Here is a 21,830-nt window from a genome sequence, read left to right as displayed (position 1 = left end):
CCTGGAGGTACAGAAGGCAGAGCTCAACGTACAAAAGGAAGGAGGATAAGAAAGGTCCAAAGTTTCCTTACTGTGGAACGAGCCAGCCGAGGGGATGGGGGATTTGTCCGACAGCTCCAGGAGAAAGTGGATAGTATGGAGACAGCTCAGATGGGTGAGGGGGCCGGGGGATTCCTGCTTCCAAAGAGAGACATATCAGTTCCCTGGCCCTGCCTTAACACCTGAAAACGTCAAATGGGAGATTCCTTGCCCTGTGTCCCCAGTGTCTTGGGGCCTGGAGACTCTTTCTTTCGTTAGCCCGCCCTCTGTCACCTTCACAGCTCACTGCCAGCTGGTCAGGGACAAATTCAGTGAAGGCAGGACTTGTACAGCTTCTCTCTGGCTACCTGGACCTCATTTCTACAGGTAAGAGTAACTCCCATCTGCTTGTATAGACGTTAGCACCATCCAAGAGGGGACAGGAAATCTTGACGTGAGGGGCACCAGATCCCCCAGAGTTTCTAACTACTACTCTAGAAAACCTGCCTCATTCATAGAGAGATAAACTCCAGCTTTTTAGCCCACATTTGTCCTCCCTATTATCTGTAACATCCACTGACTGTGATTTCTCTAAAGAAGGTCCCCAGAATACTCTGAGCCATGACTGCTCTGAAAATTTTATGAACTATGGCTCCCCAGGGTGGACAGGTCTGGTGGGTAAGTTGAAAAAAAAAAAAAAAAAAACCCAATAAAAAAAGCCAAGTCAACCTTCTGCTTTATAACTGTACTTCTAAGACTGGAACTCAGCTCTGCTTGATTCCAGAGCGGTCACGATCCCTGAGAAAAGCCATCGCCCACCCCTGCCCCTGCATGGGGTCCAGCCTGAGGGGCAGAGACTCACCTGTCTTTGGATCGATCTCTGGGGAGAGGTGTGTGGGAGGGGAACCAGGGGAGAAGTGGTCGTTGCTGTAGGTAATGAGGGGCGTCAACGGGTGCATGTGATGTGGGTGCTGAACAACAGGAACCTTATTGGACTGAAAGACAGAGAGAAAATAGGGACCATTGACAAGGTAATAACAGTAAAACCAGTTATTATTTACGGAGTCGAATATGTGCCAGGTGTTTTCCCTGCAACACCCCAGTCAGTTCTCAGACAGCCCTTGAGAGAAGTGGCAGTCTACACAGCAGACAAAGAACCAGCCAGTTCTCTATAGAGATTATACCCATCCAGCAACATATTCTCTTCAGAACAACCCAGCATCATTTCTTCATATACACAGTATGGTAGTACAGGCCACAGGCTGCTGAATTTTAAACCATGCTCTGTGTAATCACGGGGAGTTTAAAATGGTTCAACACAAGCATTTTCCAAATAAGCTTCCCTGAAAGAGTAGTTCTCAAGCCTGAGTTGAAACGGGGCAGCAGGGGAACTGTCATCACCAAACCTCATCTAATCTATTCTCACATTCAGGTTTTACAGAGACACAGCCCAAGATCACTGAAAACACTTCGCTGACCTAATAACTGCATTCATTTAAAACACCAGTGAATGTAAGAAATACCATTATTTTTATGTAACTACTAAGAAAGATCAAACACTGGCATGTCATTGATACATCCTGGTTTCTGAGATGCTAAAATGGAAAAATACTGCATCTAGAATTGTAAACTGAATTAATGTGTTTTAAGCTAACCTGACTCAGTAAAGATCTTTATAATAAAAAGAACTAAAATGTATTGAGCTATACTGTACAATAAGTACAGGATTATATTACTACCTAGTCCTTATTATAACCTAGTAGAGAAGGTCTCATTATCTTCATTTGAGGGGTGAGGAAACTGAGCTCAAAAAGATTAAGTGATTTAGCATGAAATGCAGAGCTGGTAAATGGCAGACTGGATTCCTGTCAGTGCTTTCTCTTGTACTACCTGCCTCCCCAAGAGTATATTTAACAGAGATAAGACAGACTTTTAATTTTCAAAATAAGGTAAATGAGTTGCAAATGGAGAGAGATTTATTTTAGTGAGAGAGGTGTAAAAAGGATGATGATGTGGAAACAGTTCAAGGGCTAGGATTTCAACACTGCTGTCTTCCCATTTTGAGTTTTTCATTTCAGATTCCATAAACCTTTTTTCCCTTTCATACGTTGCCTATTTGATGCTTATGATGCAAACTCTGATCTGTACATATCCTAGGTATCTGTGTGCTGACAATAGTGTTGCTCCAGTTTCAGGAGGCAGAAAACTGGCCTCAAAAACGGGTTGCTCCCAGATCTGCAGATAGGAAGGCTGTTCATGGGCACAACCACCAGGAGGCGCTGGCAAATGGCTGGGACCTGCTGGGGGAAATGACGCAGAGCAACTTCTCATATTCTCCCTGCTGTAGGCGTATTTGATGTACAACCATTTCTAAAAAAATTTTTATTTTAAGTTTTCACCTGTTCCTTTGCTAGTTTTTGAAGCTATCTCCACGTGCATGAACATCCAGTACAAATAAGAGTATAAAAATATTTTTAGGTCAGATTTCTGGGAACCAGGTACATTTAAATGATAAATTTGTCTAAAAGGTAATATTTAGTTTCATAAAAGCAATAAGATTATTGCTAAAGTGATAGTAAATGATAAGTGATTTTTTATAACTAAAAAATAAACCATATGACTTAAAAATATAATGAACCCAAATTTTCTAGGAAAGAAATACAAATTGTATTATAAAACATTTAGAAAATAATCACACCAGCCTAACCCAGTCACTATTACTATTTTGGTATATATCCATCCATTCAGACTTCCTTGTTCATTTGTTTCTTAATTATACTTATGTCATTTATAACCATCTTTTATTTTTTTATTTTTTTTTTTAATAGAGGCATGTTTTATTTATTTATTTGTTTGTTTGTTTGTTTATACATGCACTGGGTACAGTCAGAAGCGCGGGAGGGTGAGAGAATTCACCAGAGCCAGAGCGGGGAGCAGAGCAGGCAGAAGGACCGAAGTACACTGCTGAGGGGAGCAGCGGGCGGCAGGAGATGTCTGCGCGCCATGTGGGACCCTCCTCCGGTGGCCGGGGAGCAGCCGGGGATCGAACCGGCGCCGCAGAGGCCGCGGGGCAGCTTCGCAACCCAGCGCTCAACCGCTGCGCCACAGGGGAGGCCCTATAACCATCTTTTAAATTAAACTCTTTTCAGCTTTATTAAGGTATGATTGACAAAATTGTAGGATATTTAAAGAGCACATGACAATTGGACATATGTATCTAGTCATCTTAAAATATGAATAGTACTATGCCCATGTGCTGTTGATTTTAGCCTGCTCAGAAGCTGGCAAACAGCCCTGAATGGGTGGCAGTTAATTATAAAACAGGCAAGTGTGAGTTAAATTTTAAAATGAAGGTATCTTCACTTAAATGTTCCGGGAGTTTTGTTGATTCCCATTAGATGGCATCTTTGTGTAGAAAATGGACTGGGAGGTGGTGGGTTCGCAAAGAGAGAAAGGCCAGCTTCCCTGGGCAAACTGGGAAGGTGTGGCCTCTGGGACTTATAAATGAGAACTTTCTTTAGGGATGATCAGGGAAGGTTCTCCTTGGAAGCTAAATCCTAATACAAGCCCCCGCTCTTTCTCCTCACCTGCCCTCAAGGGCGGGATATCTGCCTATAAACTCAAGCCAAGGGTAGGGACTAGGGATGTAGGGAACATCTCCTCACCTCTCAGTGGATAACCCTGCACAAATAACAGACACTAATGAAGGCATGAGTGTTCACCAGGTAAGGCAGCCACACTGGGATTCATCAAAAGAACATCTAAGAGCCATCTCGGTTCTGAATGTGGTCCAATCACACCAACCCAGCTGGTTGTTTGTTTCCCATCCAAACCAAAGTTCTTAAACTCCTGGCCTTCCAGGAAGAATGTGTCCTCGCTCCTGCTGTTAAGGACTTGCTTTCAAGCTCAAAATGGGCCAGGAGCCACATGCCATGACTGCAGTGTGAGCAGCCACCTTTCCACAAACCACCCCCACAAAGCCTGCCTCCCCTAGCCGCTTCTCTGAGCAACTTCTTTGAGATCCTTATAAGGGCTTGTAGCTCAGGTAAAGAGCTTTCACACAGTGGCCTCAATCTTAAAGCGGTCACTGACCAGCTGACATGCTGCCTGGGAAAGATGCTTAGAGTTTTACTGGATCACTAACAGAACCTGATTTTATATATTTAAGAAATTTGTCTTATTCACATTCAACTCTGTTGACTGACAGAAACAATCTTCTGTTATGACACCAAGAACATTCTCAAGAAACAAAGCTTCAATGTGTGGCTTGGGGGAAAAAAGAAACAGAAATTGTTCCTAAAACAATGTCTATAGATGAGATCTAAGGTTCAGAGGTCAGCAGAGAACTTGTTGGCTTAAGGCAGAGATACCTGCCGAGAATGCTCACCTGCAAGGGAAGAGCATCTCCCGGGGGCTTTCTGCCGCCAGCTACAACATTCAATACATGATTTTTTTTTTTAAAATAAATTTTTTTGGCTCTCAGAAGTAACTTTTTTTTTTTTTTTAAAGATTTATTTATTTATTTATACAAGCACTGGGTACAGTCAGAAGCATGGGAGGGTAAGAGAATTCACCAGAGCCAGAGGGGAGAGCAGAGCAGGCAGACTGACGAAGTACACTGCTGAGGGGAGCAGCGGGCAGCAGGAGAGGTCTGCGAGCCATGTGGGACCCTCGCCCGGTGGCTGGGGATTGAACTGGCGCTGCAGAGGTTGCCGGCAGCTTCACAACTCAGCGCTCAACTGCTGCGCCACCGGGGAGGCCCTCAATACATGATTTTAAAATTTGATTCTAAAATCTGGGACAGGCCAGGCCTTCAAATTTTTTTTTTTATCATGGGGCTCAATAAAGAATGTCAGCTTTGGCAGGTTCATTTTGGTTTGCACTTTTCTTAGCAGTTTTTCTAGTCAAAGGTTGCAATCATTCCAATTTAATACATTTCCTTATGGGTTGTTTTAGTTTAAATCTAAGGAATCTGTAGATCCAAGTAATCTGGTGTCGAGTAAACTGAAGTAGGTGCAAACTTACAACTAAGTGAAGTTCCCTAGGGAGTTTCCCTCACATTTCCTAAAGATTAATTTTTTCCTACCCTATATTTTCAGATTAAAACATATACATGTTTTAATGTATATGTGGGACACTTTTCTCCCCACCCCCACATGTGTGTACCTCAATATAACATCTGTGCTGCACTCCTCTGAAGATAACCACGTAGATTCATTGCTCAGCTTCTGGGACAGAGAAAACTTTCCCTGCAAGTATCCCATTCCAGGTCCTAGAAATTCTTCTGTATTTTCTCCTTCCTACTCCTGTACATTGACAGACTTATCACTTAGAAAAATATTTCCTCTCCCTGATGAAAAGCCATCAAATACTGGAAGAGATGGACCTTGTTTGCGAGGCTTTCTCTTTGTTATGCTCATATGCCACCGCTTGGGCCTCTTCACCATTTGCTGGCCCCTGCCTGTAAAGCACCCCACGTCTCTCTAACTAGAAGGAGCTGGCTAGTTGGCTGGTATGGAAAATAAGGTTGAAGGGTTTTACATATGACAGAAACAAGGGCAGATAGGAACTTAATTAAAGTTGGGGGGAAGCCCCCCTTTCTTTTTCCACATATGCACACCTCTCTAACAGACACTACTTTAAAGGCAGAATGTATGCTCTCTGTGGATTGTGTCATCCTACTGAGGAAATTGGAACAAATGGCTCATACACAGGCTTTTTCACTTGCTGAAAGAAATGGAAATTCACACTTTTACTTACTGGAAAAATGTCTGTAGAGACTGTCTACATGGCAGGACTGAGTTGGGCAGCCAAAGGGGTAGAGGTTGATAAATGCAAAGATGGGAAGAACCTGGATCTCCAAGGACATGGCCGAATTGCTGAACTAACTGGTTCAAAACAGATTTTAAGCACAAGTAATATTTATGTTGCCACAGCTATGATGTGCCAGGTGCTGTTCTAGGTAGGTCTTGTGAATGCCCTAGAGACTTTTGTCTATTTAGATAAAAATACCTACCCTCACAGTATTTGTATTCTAAATGGAGAGACAGACAAAATAAGTAAGTAAATAATAGCTTAGGCAGTGTAAGTGCTAAGGAGGAAAACATCAGTCAGGGACAGTAGAGAAGAAATGAATGGGGGGTGGGTTTTAAGTTGCACAGGTTGACCAGGAAGAAATGACTTTGCGTAAATACCTGAGGGAAGTGGGAGGTGGGATGTGTAGATATGTGGGGCAAGAGCATTTTGGCAGAAGGAACATCAGTGCAGTGACCTTGAGGTGGGCAGCATGCTCGGCACGTTTGAGGAATCCCACGGAGGCCAGTGGACTGGAGCAGAGATAAGAAAATGAGGAGACGAAGAGCTATGTTAATGTATTAACAAATATTTTCTGAGCTTGTGATAACAGGACAAGCAGTGGACTACAGGCTATGAGAGATGTAGAGATAAATCAAGAGTCTGCAGAGCAACAGAAGAGATAAAATGCTCGGGGAATTGGAATGCACTCCAGGTCCTTCTTAGCAGTGGTGCATTTTTGAGGTCTGCAAATTGGAGTGGGCATACAATTCTTGGAATACATTTTTGCTTATCAAAACTTTCCTTTCCCACTGTTTCCTGCATAAAGAGGGCATGGAAGAACCCTGAGGTTACCTTTACGTTTGTCCCTTGGGCACTGCCTGTTTCCTGCATAGATGACTGTAAGGAAAAAAGCCTTGCAATTCAATTTGTTGCCAGAATGTGTCTCTGGGAATGCCAATTTTCATGGAATTCAGGTGAGCTCGTTCAATCTGTCAATTCCAGTTTTTGTTCATAAAGCCCAGCTTAAGTTTCTTTTCTTACTGCCTTTGGTTGTTTTCATTTGTTTGGGTCTCTTCTTCAGAAACACTAGCTGTAGATTAGTTTTTTGGTTCTGCTTCTCTGTAGCCATCGTGTTTTTTTTTTCATCAGTGTTGTCATACACAGTTTTCACTGGTCACAATGCCTACTCTGCTCTACACTACGATTAATGAGCGGGGAGATGTAAAAATTTCAAAAGGCCAAACCCCAGTGGCAGAAACTAATGAAAGGAATGATGGCAGGAGATAACCATCAATACCTGCCCAAATTAGTGGGTGAAAGTTCGATAAGAAACAGGACACGTACACAGATTCTAAGCCTTTTCCCAGAGCACCTATTAATTCCAAAGGGAAAAAAAGGTAACCATGCAGTGGAAACACATGGCAGGAACCAGCTTAACCAAGTGATCAAAGCAATATCACCAATATTGGGACAAATGGACATGCTAGCTAGGCTATCTCCCAACGGGATGTGCTGAGGACACCACACTGGCGCGGTTGTGATCTCAGTAAACACACACAAGCTGAATCTGACCATGAGGAATCAGCAGAGGAATCCAAACTGAGGGGTAGTCTGCAAAATAGCCGGTCTGTGCTTCTCAAAAAAGGTCGAGGTGAGGAAAGATGAAGCTAAGGAACCCTGCCAGATTAAAGGGACTATAGACACAGCCGGTAAATGTGATGTGTGATCTGGGCTGCACTTGGCCAGGAACACAGGGGCTTTAAGGGACTCTATTGGGGCACCTGCCAAACTTTGAATAATATTGTGGTTAGCTAACAATAGGAAAGATAAATTTCTTGATTTTGACAACTACTGTGGTTCGCTTTGTTCTTGAGAAATTCTAAAGTACTTAGAAGTAAAGGTATGGTATCTCCAATGTAACTCTCAAATTGTTATAAAAAACAAGTGTATGTTTGTGTGTGTGTGTGTGTGTGTGTGTGTGTGTGTGTGTGTGAGAGAGAGAGAGAGAGAGAGAGAGAGAGAGAGAGAGAGGCAGACAAAGCATGGGGCAAATTTTCTGAATTTGAATAGTTTATGGGAGTTCCTAGTATTTTTCATCAATTTTCCATTAAGTTTAAAATTATATCCAAATATCATTTTAGTACAGAAAGTTAATACTGTGTACTAAGATTTGAAATTAATACCAGAAAACAGAGAAACAACAGGCTATATGATGAGTTTTGGGGTTTTCTGGATCTCCCCAGTATACCGTTGAAAAGCTGGAGAGGTGATGTACAATTTTCAAAAGGAAACTCCAATTCCTCAGTTACTTGAGAACTGGCATGCTAGCAAAGTCTGACTTCTTAGCTCAAAGACAGGCAGCAAGATAGCCACTGCTCAGAAAGACGGCTTGTGGGCATGGGCTTCAAGAACAGTCAGTCATAGGCGACGAAGCCCTGGAATGCACCTCCCAGCGAGGCTGAGTGCTAAACACTACAGCCGCCTATTGGCTGTTATTGAAGGCAGCTTTTGGTCATCATCTAGAAAGCAAGTCACAGATGCGTGCATAAACACACAAGCAGAAAAGAGGGGAATGCAATATAAAAAGGTTTGTGAGGGCCTCCCCTGGTGGCACAGGCAGTGGAGCGCAGCGCTGTGAAGCTGTCTGCAGCCTCTGCAGCATGAGTTCGATCCGGGCCGGCCAGCGAGATACCCACATGGTGCAGCAGACCTCTCCTGTCTCACCTGCTGCTACCCTCAGCAGTGTATTTCAGTCAGGCTGCCTGTTTTGTTCCCCGCTCTGCCTCTGGTGAATCCACTCACCCTCCCGTACATCTGGCCTGTACCCTGGTTCTTGTATGCATGAATAAATAAATCTTAAAAAAAAAACAAACACAAAAACGCTTGTGGATTGTAGGATTATAGGTCTTTTTCTGTGTGCCTTGGTATCTCCCCAAATATTCAGCGCAACACATGCCTTAATTTTAAGGGTTTTAAAAGAGAGTTTATTAAAAGAAATCCTCGAGTAGAGGGAACAGACCCAAGGGTTAGAGGGACTTAGAAGGGCATCAACCTTTCCCCCATCCATTTATTCTTCCCTGCATTCAACAAATGCTCCCGAGTATCCACTCTGCCAGGCACCGTGACAGGTGCTGGATGAACAAATGTGAACAAACCAGATGTGACTCCTGTCTTCCTTTGGTCATATTCTGGATGTGAATATACTTGTTTTGCAATGCTGGGCATAAAATCCAAGTAATAACACTAACTCCATCCCCGCCCTAGTCCCGTCATGGCCTGTTTATACACACTTCCTTGACATGAGCTTCAACATGACTCATGAAATATCTGCAAGGACGCAGGCTGTTTCCTTCACTTGCCCTTCTTCCAGGCAAACCTCATCTGAAAATATTTTATTCTTGCTTCTACAATAAATTTCATAACCAAGTATTTTCATTTTTCTAATAAAAAAATCTGGTGGCCAAACCTCCATGACTGGTTCTGGTAGCTTGAGTCCTGCTCCTCATACCTCCAGCCTAGAGAAAGTGGCACCCGGTAAACTGGAATGGCCTCCAGCAACTTCTTCCCCTTTGCTTCTGATTTGCTATTAGGGCAAAGCATCTCAATTCTGGCGGCCCCTGAAAATCTCCTGGGGAGCTTCAAAAACTAAGAGACTAGCCGTACCCCAGACCAGTTAAATCAGAACCTTGGGGGATTAGCTGCTGGGTTCTATGCATTCAGTATCTTTATTACCTTTGCAACCTGTCCATTTGCATTGGCACCTGATTCCAGCCCTCTTCACCTCTAATGAAACATTCCCTCTGTTAATAACAGTGTGGTGGCAGTGGTAAGCACACACTTATTACATGACAATGCACCGGCTCATTTATTTTCACAACTCTATTGAGGTCAAGATCTCTTCTCATTCCCAACTTACAGATGAGGAAATCAAGACAAAGAGAGATGAGGTAATTTGTCTGAAGCTGCACAAATAGAAAGAGGCGGCGCTGAGATCCAACCCTCTGCGTGACAGAGCCTCCGACACTCGCATCACCCTCCCAGGCATCGCAGGTTTTGTTCCTACATACATGGATCTCAGAAGTTGGAATGAGACGGTTTGACTTGAAAATTTTAAATGGTGCTCTTCTCTCCACTGTAAAATATCAAGTTAATATTAAGTGTTCCTACCATAAATGTCCCTTAAGCTTTTGAGGCATCTTTTCACTGTTCTATATTAAAAGGCAGTAGGATGCATACAACTTATTAGAAAACTATCTGTTTTTTTTTTTTAAATCTACTAGTATCAGTTGTTCCTGGTTCTCCATTCTCAGACAAAGCAAGGACAGGCTGAGTACCAGGCTGAGTCAGCAGCTGCCCAGCACACATCTGCAGAGGCCCCATGTTTGTCCAGCAGCTGGAGCTCTGGTGTAGAACTTTGTTGAAGGCTTTAAGGGGGAATAGCTGGCTTACTGCAGAAAAGAATCTAGAAAGAAAATGTAAGCTTAGAGAGGATGGAGAATGGACACTGTGCATTCCTGTCCTGGGAGCCAGTGGAAGAAGGATACAGGAAGCAGAGGGTTATAAATAAATAGTGTCGGATGTCACCAGTGTTGAGAAAAAGTAGACTGGGTAAGTAATTGGACTTGGGTTTTAGATGCAACTGGATAACTGAGCCAGAAGGTGGAGATATTTCAGCCTAGCTCTTGTGTGAGATCAGCAGTGGCAACCAGAAAGGAAACAGGATGATGCTCATAGGAGGAGGAGGGTGGACAATGGCCCTTTATTTTATTTTTCAGAGATGGATTGCTCTGTGCAACAGGAAGGATGGGAAATTCAAAGAGTACATGGTGCTAGTTTTGAAGGGAACTCGCTTCCTCTAAAAGGAGATGGAGATTTTAGACAATATGCAGGGAGAGGATGCATGGAAGGAAGGAGGGAATGTCCTGCCATTTCGGCTCTGCTGGGGGGACTGCGGGAGGCCACAGGATGGGTGGGGGGAAGCAAAGACTTGAAATAGTTAAAGAGAGACAGCTGTGCTGGAGGGGAAAGCAGGTTTGTGGTGGCTGGATGCAGGATGCCACCCCCCTCCACCACTAGAGGGCGCCTGCACCCCACGCTCTGCCATCCCAAATGGGAGCCTGCAGGAGTAGAGCCACCAGCGTGGCCTTCTGGGATGCTGTGCCAAGGAGTGCTCAGGCCTTGGGGACCGGCCACAGAACCTCTCAAGGGCAGCCCGCACTGGATGGCTGGCTGGTCGTGCTGCTCACTTTTCCCTACACCGCTCACTTTTCCCTACACAGTCATCGGTCTCTCCCAGAGACTGTTCCAGAGGGGCCATGACAACGATCTGAGAACCTTGCTTGACACTGCTTTGAAAACCACCAGGGCTCTGCCACTGCAAGCTGGTCTCACAATTATCGACAATTTTCCAGCCTCATGTGTATCTCCTCAACGAGACTCTTGAATTTGTAGTGAAAAATCACTACCAGGGCATCTTAAAATGTCCTGAATAAGATGAAGTGCTATCCCTCGGATTTGCCTTAAAATAACTCAGTGTGGTGGGAGGAAACATTTGAAATTTATCATAAGAAAGTTCCAAAATCATAACTATTCCCAGGTCTCCTTGGCCATAAAATGGATAGGTCATGCCAGCTGGGGTGTTTTCTAGCTGCACCCACTATGCATCTGAGTCTCACTCACGCCCCTCCTCCCCCATGAGCCTGAGAACACCAGTTAGCTTTGGGGAGTGTGGTTTTTAAGGCAAAGGGTTATCCCAAGTTCCCAAAGAAAGTCCAGGGCAGGAGGATGCAAGGTTCTGGAGCGTCTCTCTCATCTGCCTGCGACCTCAGCCTGTTGCACGCCAGGGGCAGGTGAGGAGACCCGTGCAGGACCCACTGCTCCTGCCTCCTAGGGGATCAGACCTTCCTTGTGGCCATGTTGCCACAGGGCTTGGCAGAAAAACTTTGGCTGCTGCCCCACAGGGGTTTTGTTTGCATGATTTAATTAATTATTTCCTATAACATCCTGTACAGAAGAGCCTTTTCAACTGCTGCCTTGACGCTCTGAGGGAAGAGTGGAGGCAATACTGAACAAGCTCCGACAGGAGAGAAGGGCAAAGACGCTGCCCAGGTGCTGGGGCCAGAGGAGATCCACAGCAGCAGGAAGGGCCGGCACTGCCATCTGGGTGGAGCCGGTGTTTCCAATCACACAACATCCTGGGTGGGTGGGTGTTGGTGTGAGGGGTAGGGAAGCGCACGGTAACAACCTACTCACTAGTCAGCAATTGGTAGCTGAATGAACCACCCTCAGCTGGACTCTTCCTTGCTGTGCTCGCACATTAAGGCAACACCACCAGACCCCATCAGCTTCTGGAAGGTGGAGGGAAAGCAGTGACATGGAACAAGGTGAGTGTCTCTTCAGCCCCTTCAGGAGAAACAGACTTACCAAGTGTGCTGGGGATGGTGACCTGGTGTCCTTGACTGTGGCGCTGGAGGGGACATCCAGGAGAGGCCATTTCATCTGCAGGTACTGCACAGAGGACAGAAAACACAGAGCTGGTGAGAAGAGGCCTCTAGAGTGCCTGGAATAAGGAGCTCTGGGGTTGGGCTGCTGGGGGTTCATTAACTGCACATGCTCTTTACTACGTCAATGTCCAGCTGATTATCACAAAGTAGAACACACACCTATGATCACTGCCACCACCAGGAGCCCCCTCTGTCACTTGGGGTGGACGGAAGGGGACATATGACCACACCACCGAACAAAGTATTCAAAGAACTTATCAGTGAGGATCAAGGCCTCTGCTGTAACCACAGAACAAGCAGGGACCAAGGTCCCAGGGGGCAATCCTGCCCCATTTCTTTCCAGAGCTTACAGCATCATTCACAACACTCCCTAAACCTCTCCAGAAGTATCTGGTGAATGAACCACCAGATGAATGAATGAGAAAACAAACAAAACAGAACAAAACAAAACAAAACTATCTGCCTGACACTCACAGGGTCCATATTCAAGGACACTGAACAATAACCTCCTTATGTTTCTCAATGTGAAAAGATAATCCAGTGCCCTACCTTCTCCCATGCTTATTACAAAAAATCCAAACCAAATGGTAAATCCATGCCCCCCTTAAACAAAAAGCAGATCTGGAGCCAAGCATTCATGGGTTCTGATTCTCACTCTGCTGTGTGACCCTGGACAAGTGTCTTAACGACTCTGGGACTCTGTCTTAGCCTGTAAGGCAAGGCTATTATCACTAATTTTACAGGTTGTTAGAAAGATTAGGGACAATGTCAAATGTTGAACTCAGTGCTTTGCATGTGGGAGACATATGACAAATGGCAGCTATTATTTTCATAAGCAAACCATTAGTCTTTGCCAGGAGCAAAAGCACACATGTAGGCTTAGTGTCAACACTGATACGGTGCTGCTGGGCAGCAGACCAACTGCAGCCTCTGGGCAGGATTCTTGAGGCTGCTTTAGAAAATAAAGTTTCTAATAGATGTGGTGGCTCCAGGAAAAATTTCGTAGACAGAAGTTTTTGAATCATCCCTCCCTCTAGTCATTCTGTATCGGGAGGGGAAAAAAAAAAATCATGATTTAGCCTCCAGTTATGTGCACTAATCAGGGGCTCTTCATCAGCCACAAAAATAAACCAAACAGGGCCTCCCCAGTGGCGCAGTGGTTGAGCGCTGGGTTGCGAAGCTGCAGCCTCTGCGGCACTGGTTCGATCCCCGGCTGCTCCCCGGCCACCGGAGGAGGGTCCCACATGGCGCACAGACCTCTCCTGCCGCCCGCTGCTCCCCTCAGCAGTGTACTTCGGTCCTTCTGCCTGCTCTGCTCCCCGCTCTGGCTCTGGTGAATTCTCTCACCCTCCTGTGCTTCTGACTGTACCCAGTGCATGTATAAACAAACAAACAAACAAATAAATAAAACATGCCTCTATAAAAAAAATAAAATAAATAAAATAAACCAAACAGACAGGGACTGGGCTTACAGAAAGGTGTCCTCAGGCAGCAGTAATCACCCAAGGGCACATCCACCAAGGGCCAGCAGGAGTAAGGACCAGCAGGTGGGATGAGCCAAGCAGGTCTGGCTGTGGGAGGTGGGAAGAACGGGGTTCTGAGAGCCCCATGAGTGGGGACAGTCTTTCCACTCTGGGCCCGCTTGCACCCTGCACCCCACCCCTCATGTGCACTCTTCCCTGTGTCCCTGACCTCTGCTGATCTTATTTTCTTCCTCCCTTCTTTCCCACCGGCACAATCTCCATCCCTACTCAGAGCCCACATTTCCCAAATGAACTAACTGGGATTTAAATACTTTTGGCAAGTTAAAAGCACTGGACAAATATTAGTGTCATTAGTTAAAATTCATTTCCTCTGTGAATAACACTTGTGGCCCCCAGCAGTTTCCACATCATTTCCATCCACATAACTATCTTTGCAAACACCCTGCTATTGTAAATAAAGGTGTCAGTCCCCAGTTAGCAGATGAGGTAAGGGAGGTAGAAAGAGACTATGGACTTGCTCAGCATTCTGAGAGCTGGAACCAGAGCTTTGGTCTTTTGATCCAAACCCTGCATTTTTCATTTAGCATGAGCCGAGGCTTTCCAGGGCGCTCTCTCTGGAACACGCTACTCCCCAGTCCAGCCTCTTCTTTGCTGTGATGGGTTTTCTCCTTCCTTTTCTCCAGCACAGCATGGCCACCCAGAGGCTGACAACACACACATCCCGAGTGCTGCTGGGGTGGCCATGAGGTGACCAGCGCTTACAGTCATGTAAACATTTACATGATGTGTGTGAACATCACACGCATTTCTCTAGAAGTGACCATGTGATCATTTCTGCTTGTTTTTTAAAAACTAAACACAATCACAAATATCAGGTGCAAAAGAGAAGTGTCCCCAATTCACCTCCCTAATATTGAACACTATAGAAGGGTTCCTAAATCCATTAACTCTGCCAACATCTGACTCCCTGTTTAGACATGAGACTCATGCTGAACACTCTACATTCATTTTTGTCAGCTTCCCAGGGGTGCTGTGAGATCACATGGGCTGGGGCTGGCCCTAGGGAACTGAGCTGAGTCCTAGCTGGGGACTGTGCTGACCTTGAGGGTTGTTTGGTGGAGCTGGCTTGGAGGATTCCAGTACAGGGGTTGTCAGCCTCATGGTGGCAGGATGGGCTGGAGAGTGCTTTGTTCTGGGGACTGTCCTGTGCATTATAGATTATTTAACAGCACCCCTGGCCTCTACCTATGAAATGTCATAGGTCTCCTGCCTATTGCTGATGAGTAAAATCGTCTCCAGATTTTGTCAAATGTCTCCCAGAGGAACAAAAGTGCTTCCTGGTGAGAACCATGGCTCTAGTGGCTGAAGAACTGTGACCCAATACAATCTGGAGCTGCAGGAGGCTCTGTCTGCCTTGTACTGGGGCTATCAGGTGCAAACACACACATGAACACACACACACACAAAGTAGGGAAGGGAGGGCTTTTAATAACGGCTATCATTTTGGTTTGTCTATCATGCTTAGAGTTTTACTTTCTGAGTAAGGGGCCTGGGTATCTAGAGGGAGGAGACCAGACTGACCACTTCTCCCCTTAGTGTCCACTCTCACTCACTGGCTTTAACTGAGGCCTGGAAGCTGGGAGGGTGGGTGAAAATCTTCAGCCCTGTTCACCAGTGCAGTCTGGCTCCTTGCAGATCTCTGTCAAACAGGTGGGGAGAGTGGTCCTCCCCTGGTGGCGCAGTGGTTGAGTGCTGGGCTGTGAAGCTGCTCGCAGCCTCTGCAGCGCCGGTTCGATCCCCGGCCACCGGCGAGGGTCCCACATGGTGCACAGACCTCTCCTGCCACACCCGCTGCTCCCCTCAGCAGTGTATTTCATTGGCCTGCCTGTTCTGTTCCCCACTCTGGTTTTGGTGAATTCTCTCACCCTCCCGTTTCTGACTGTACCCAGTGCTTGTATAAATAAATAAATCTTTAAAAAAAAAAAACTTGGATGCCGGGGGAGAGATGGTTCTGGAATAGTGTGCATCCTGCCCCAGCCACATGGGGGATTCTTGGGGGTGCAAAGAGGAATTCATCCTGAAAGATTGGGGAGGGGAAGGCTGTCCTGTTCCCCTTTCTGCCTTTTTAAGATTTGGAAACAAGTGAGAGGATAGAGGTGAGGGAAGAACTCTAAGACCCTGGAATCCCAATCAGCTTAGCCGTGAAATACCTCTAGACTGCAATTTCAAGGAAAGGAGCATTCTAAAGGCACAGTCCAGCTTCCCAGAACCATGAATGAGGGTAGAAGGTGCCAGCCACAGCCCTTGAAACCCTCCCTTACCTCAGCACAAGGAATTTGGAGATGGCTAAACAATTCTGAATTCCTGGGTCAGGGCCAGCCCAGTGCTGAGAGGAAATAAAGCCCTTCTTGGCTGTCATTCTCATGTGAGGCCAGCACCATCATCGCCCATGGCTAATCACTCATTGGTGGGAGTGTGTCCTTGGGGATGAAGATGTGTGGCTGGGCCTGGATTCTTTGCATGGTAGTGGCGTGCGGCAGATTAAAGCTGCTGGTTTCTCCAAGCCCAATATGGGCTTCATCCAATTGGCTACAACTGGCTCCTGACCAGTGATGATGGCTGGGCTACAGTCCAGCCACCTCCCTCCCGAGGGATGCACATTGGAATGGAAAACATGGGATTGGGGTGGGGGTGTCAATGCAAATGATGGTCAGGCATAGCGGTAGAACTGACTTACGGGAGGCCGTTTATGGGATAACTGTTCTCTTCTGCTGTTCAACAAGAATAGGAAAAACCAGTCCCGAATGGGGAGAACTACCATCCCCGATTTATAAACGCCACTTAATATACTGTTGTGTGTCGTGACTCTGAGATAGGACAGACAGGCAGAATATAGGAAATGCTTTTTTGGGGGGCTGGGGTTCCACGGACACTTGGGGAAGCTCTGCTACTGTGGTTTGCAGATGAGGGTGAGGCTACGGTTCAGAACCTGTCTTTCCCTTCTTGAGGAAGGTTGGTTCCACCCCTATTTAAAACGTTTTCACCACAGCAAGAGTGGAATCCTCTCCAGTGCTACCAAAACAGTTCACTTGTCACTGCCTTGCTGCATTCGTGACATGTATATATAGCGACTGATTTTCTTCAACTTGCGCCCCCAGGCTAACCCTGTTTGGCCTTGGTGGCTTGTTCATTCTTGTGCTACACTGTGGAATGCTAATCACCAGTGTTTTAAGGTGCTTTTTTACTTCTACATTCCTAAGTAGGAGTGAACACGTTTTCTTTTTTGTGTGTGATATCGTTATCAAATGTGGCTATCAGTGTTATTTTGACTTGTTTATTTATAAGGGGGCTGCTCCTCTTTTTCTTAATGTTCTAGGTCCCTTTTGACTTCCTGGGCTCCTCTCCACTGCATTCCCAGGGGGATCCCTTGGCCAGGTAGGCTGTTTCCATTGACTGGGGTGGGCCGATGTTGAGAAGGTTCCTCTGAAGGGTGCTCTCACTGGACAGCCAGAGCTCCTTTCCTGCAGGGAGGCGGAGGATTGGTCCTACAGAATCCCCGCTCAGCTCCAAGACTGTGCAGCAGATTAATTGCAGCTGTGCCCTGGAATTTCCCCAACATACAAATCTTCATGATGTAAAACAGCTGGGAGGAAATCCCAGCATGCCCTGGACAGAGGCAGAGCTGCCAATGAGCTACGGAGATTAACCCTCCAACTCCCAGAAGGTAGAGCAGCCCCTCCCCCAGTCATACCCACCCTGTTCCATTTGACTAGGACTCTACAGGGCTCTTGGGAATGGCCACCTTTGCCCCACTCACACCACTCTCACAGAAAACCCTTAAAGCAGGGTGCAAGCAAGAGAAGCCAAGCCATAAGGTACAGAATCAACAGCCATAGTCCCAGCAGCAAGAAGACAAGTCATCTCTAAGTTTCCCAGGTGAAAACAACCCACCCCAATAGAATTCCTTCTGCTTCTCCCTATTGGTGGGAGGGACAGGCCTAGTGCCCTGAGGGGAAAAAAGGCCCTTTTCTCTAGCTTTCCTTTCTCATGGTTTTTATGCTTCAGCAACCGAAGTTCACCAGTTTAGATGACCAGTTTTTCCTGCCTTTCTGGTCCCCCAGAGCCAAGTCCCTGAACATATCAGAGAGAGGGTTCCCCACACCTCCCAATCAGTGCGGAGTCAGGTGACTATATGGGCCACACAGCTACTCAGGAAGATAGTTTAGAGATGCAAACCCCACAGTGCAGAGAGCTGTCCACCAGGCAGCAAATATGACCCTGAGCAAAATGCTTTTCACTTCCTTTCAAGGTGATTTTTCTTCACATGAAGAGTGGCATCAAAAATGAAAAATGTGAAGAAGCTATCCATTTTTTCTGAACTCTGCATTCTGTCACAACTGGAGAGGCAATCATTTATTATCAGAATGACTGCAATGGCTTCCCAAACTTTTAGAGTTCAGACTTGTAAAAACTAACCTATCGGATCACTTTCCTGCTTGACATCCTTCCCTGGTAGGTGACTGAGAGGAAGGGATAAGCCCCCAAAAGCACCAGTTTTTTGAGGCCAAACTATCCTTCTATCTTTAAACCCCAAAACCAGCTGCTTGAAGTTCTAACTATCCTCTGAATGTGCCATGTTGCTCAGTGGGTACCTGGCCTGGTGTATTCTTTTTTTTTTATTTAAAGATTTATTTATTTATGCACAGAATAAGTGGGGTACAGGCCAGAGTTGCAGGGGGCAGGGGTGAGAGGGTTCACCAGAGACAGAGTGGGGAGCAGAACAGGTGGACTGGCTGAAATGCACTGCTGAGGGGAGCAGTGGGCGAGACAGAAGAAGTCTGTTGCGCCATATGTGTAGCTCCCTGGCCCGTGATCGAACTTATTTTGCAGCAGCTTCAGTCAGCTTCATAGGTTGTGTCTTAACCCCTTGCGCCACCAGGGAGGTTCTGGCCTGGTGTATTCTTCGCACATGGGAAACTCCAACCCCTCCTTCAAAACCCAGCGCCCAGATCACCTTACCGGAAAAATCTCTTCCAGGCCCCCATAAGTCCATCGTTCTCACCTCCATGGCCGAACTGGGCTTGGGGTTCCCAGGACATTCAGCATGCTGTGTTCTTACTATCTATTGGGTTGTTGGAAAAATCACGATGCATTTTTGCATAAAAAACAGAAAAAACACATCATGACTTTCTGAATAACCAATATTTGCCCATTCTGGCTGTCCTCAGACTGAAAGTTCCTTGAGGGTCACCGCTGCAGCCCCAATTCCTCACCCAGAAGTCAGCAATCATGGGCCTAGACTCTGTTCCTACCTTGAGCTTAAGAAAGTTAATCACCCCTAAAAGCCCTAGTTTTCACACTGTAACCACTGGGTTTTCCAGTCTCTTCAGGAATCCTGTAGAGACATGGGATGCATACAAGAGTCCTTTTCACTCTTGAACGACTGGTTCTCACATTAATTGGTTTAGTATTGCCAGGAATTTGTAAATGTAGCTTGGAGGCCGTGATACCCAACTCTGCCAGTTCCTGGGGCCTGCTTAAGTTCCTCTATCTTCTGTTAAATGAACATAATTGATCTAAGTTTGAAAGTACACGAACATTGAGCAATGAATTCATTGGCAGAGAGACAAAAACTTTCCTAAGTAGGAATAAAAGTTCAGGTTCTAGAAGTCATGAAGAAGAGAAAATGAAAGTATTAGGGGAACTGGTTCTTAACATGATGGATTAGATAGACAAAGTTCTAGAGCAAAAGTATGAAAAAGTTTACATTCTCATCCCTAATCTTCTTTTCCAAAGATGAGCAGTTTCGTGTCTGCTTAGCGGGCAATGCACTCACGCCAGACACTCGCCCACTCTGTTCTGCTCTAGTGTGGGAGGCTGGGTTCCTTCCTGAGGTTTGGTTGATAGGTGAGTTGTTAAAAATACATCCAATTAATAAATCCCTAACACCCTAAAAGAAGCTACTTTTCCTTAGAAAATTTACTTAACATCACATTTTTTGTAGTGTTTGAAACCAGTGAAGTGACTTTTTTTCTCTCCTCCAGAGCCGGTTGCATTTAGTTAACAAATATTTTTGGAGCCCCTCCTGTGCACAGGCAATGGGGGATGCCAAAAATATTCCATGACTGAATGATAAATACAAAAATAAGAATGAGTTGGTTAGGTTTCAGTTTCCCCACCAACACCTACCCCTGGATCACCCCCAAATTCCCTAGATGGTCTCAAGCTATTCTCTCCCCTCCCATTTCAGAGTCAGGCAGTTTCCCTATCTGACTTGACCAAAGGTTTGTTTTTAAAGATTGGCATTCCCTCCCATCTGTGAGACTATCTGCCTGGCCCCCACTGTGGCCTCTGCCCTGCGTTTAGACATTGGACCTAGACCCACAATGCAGGGTCATGGCCCAGGTGCGGGTTCCAGGTCTGGCCTGCTGGTTGACCTCGGGACCTGTGCCAGCAAGCTTGGGCAGCGGCCCAGGTTCCAGGTCCTGGTCAGCAAGGTGTTCGACCTTATACTGGACCCACAAGTGAGGAAGGAGACATAGTTTCAGAGTCTGGGTCCTGGCAGCTTTTAGAATTAGGACCCAGGCCCGCAATGCAGAGCCGAGGCCCTGGTGCAGGTTATGGATGTGGCCGGCTCTTGTTCACCTACATGTACTCGATCATCTACACATATCAGAGTTGATTTCATATCAGCAGGTACAGAGCTGCTCCACAGCATCTCCGGGGCAGCCCGGCCAGGGTCAACCAAACAGGATCAACTAAACAGCCAGGGTCAACTAAACAGGATCAACTAAACAGCCTGCAGTCATGCACAGGCCGCTGCTTCCCAATCTTCCACTGCAGTGAGTAGCTGCAGGATATATTTCCAGCTACGAGAGGAACTGCTAGGTTGGGGGTTTGCAGATTTAGGTTTTGAGAAGTATTACAAATTTCTCAGTCTACACCATCAACAGCAACACAGGACAGAGCTCGCTTCCCTAACCCTTGCGCACAGTGTTATCAACCTCAGTCATCTGCCAGATGAAAAAAGTAGCTCTGTAGTTTCAACTGGCATTTCTCTCATTTCCCTGTGAGGCAGGGAATTGTCACATGTACAAGGAATGATTTGACTGATAGAAAAAAGGGTGTGTGGCCAAGAAGTGGGTTTACAGGCCTGGCTGAGCCACAGGGGAAGGATCCCAGACACTCCTCATAGGTTCCCAAGACCGTGCAACCTCTACTGCATTGAACAGCAGGTTTGATTAGGAGTTGTGGGCACAGCCTGCGGTGGAGGAGTAGGTGGGAGAGCCCAGAAAGCTGCTGCTGCTGGTGGCCAGGTGAGCAGGGAGCCAGACAGTCCCCTTCTCTACCTCCCTCCTTTTCCTCCCTGTTCTTTACAGAGAGGCCTCCACTTCCTCATCACCTTCTCATTTATTTCTTAGCACGGAAACGTCTGGCTTCTATTCCAGTCTCCCTTGCTACAAGGCCACTGATGATTTGAGAATGAAAATAAAGGCAATTGATCTTTTATTTGCCAAATCCTCCAGGCAGCTCTCTGGCCTTGGCTTACTTGGCAGCAGTGGGGAAACACCTTGCCTGCCTGGAAGCCCCTTCCTCCCTTGCCGCTAAGCCTTCAGGCTGTGCTCGCCCTCTGCTTGATCTGCATTTATTGACCAAACTGTTCAGGGAGAAAAGCCAGTTGGAGAGTTGGGAGGATGGTCATCCAAAGGCTATCACTGGGTTTTAGCATTTCAGTCAATTTTCTTTCTTCTTTGTGCTTTTTTGTAAAATTTTATAATGACCATGTATTGTAGCAACAGTGAACAAAGCTATTAAAAGTAACCCTACATTAATTATTTTCATTCCTGAAGCTGTACCTTCAAGTTCCCCAATTAGAACCTCAAAATCTACTTAATGTCTTTAGACTTCATTCTGTGGTCACCAAATTCTGTAGATTCTAAGTATCTTTCTAGATTTTGGGGAGTCAGGTCCCCCCTATTTCATGGCTGGCCACTACAACAACCTTGGTCTTCCTCGGGCTCACTAGCCA

The 21,830-nt window shown here is 46.1% G+C and overlaps 1 protein-coding gene and 1 long non-coding RNA gene across 3 annotated transcripts in view; one reads left to right on the top strand and one right to left on the bottom strand.

The window, feature by feature from the left end:
- The window catches only part of TCF7L1 (transcription factor 7 like 1), a 147,254-nt gene that overhangs the window by 6,455 nt on the left and 118,969 nt on the right, over positions 1-21,830 (bottom strand). Inside the window, exons 4-7 of one of the 2 annotated variants that reach the window (XM_037527732.2) lie at positions 12,238-12,321; positions 6,213-6,344; positions 881-1,013; positions 72-174 (exon numbers count right to left, since the gene is read on the bottom strand). In XM_037527732.2, the coding sequence (XP_037383629.2) occupies positions 72-174; positions 881-1,013; positions 6,213-6,344; positions 12,238-12,321 (452 nt within the window). The remainder of the gene's footprint in view (positions 1-71; positions 175-880; positions 1,014-6,212; positions 6,345-12,237; positions 12,322-21,830) is intronic. The other variant, XM_037527734.2, reaches the window with a different exon arrangement.
- LOC129146971 (uncharacterized) lies at positions 325-9,882 on the top strand. The gene is made up of 3 exons (XR_008554393.1): positions 325-405; positions 1,451-1,530; positions 9,733-9,882. It is a non-coding gene; the product is annotated as an uncharacterized LOC129146971 (long non-coding RNA).

This window comes from Talpa occidentalis, unplaced genomic scaffold (genome assembly GCF_014898055.3).
Source record: "Talpa occidentalis isolate TD23 unplaced genomic scaffold, MPIMG_talOcc4v2.1 talOcc4.5, whole genome shotgun sequence".
NCBI lineage: Eukaryota > Metazoa > Chordata > Mammalia > Eulipotyphla > Talpidae > Talpa > Talpa occidentalis.
This window is presented reverse-complemented; position numbering and strand designations above follow the sequence as displayed.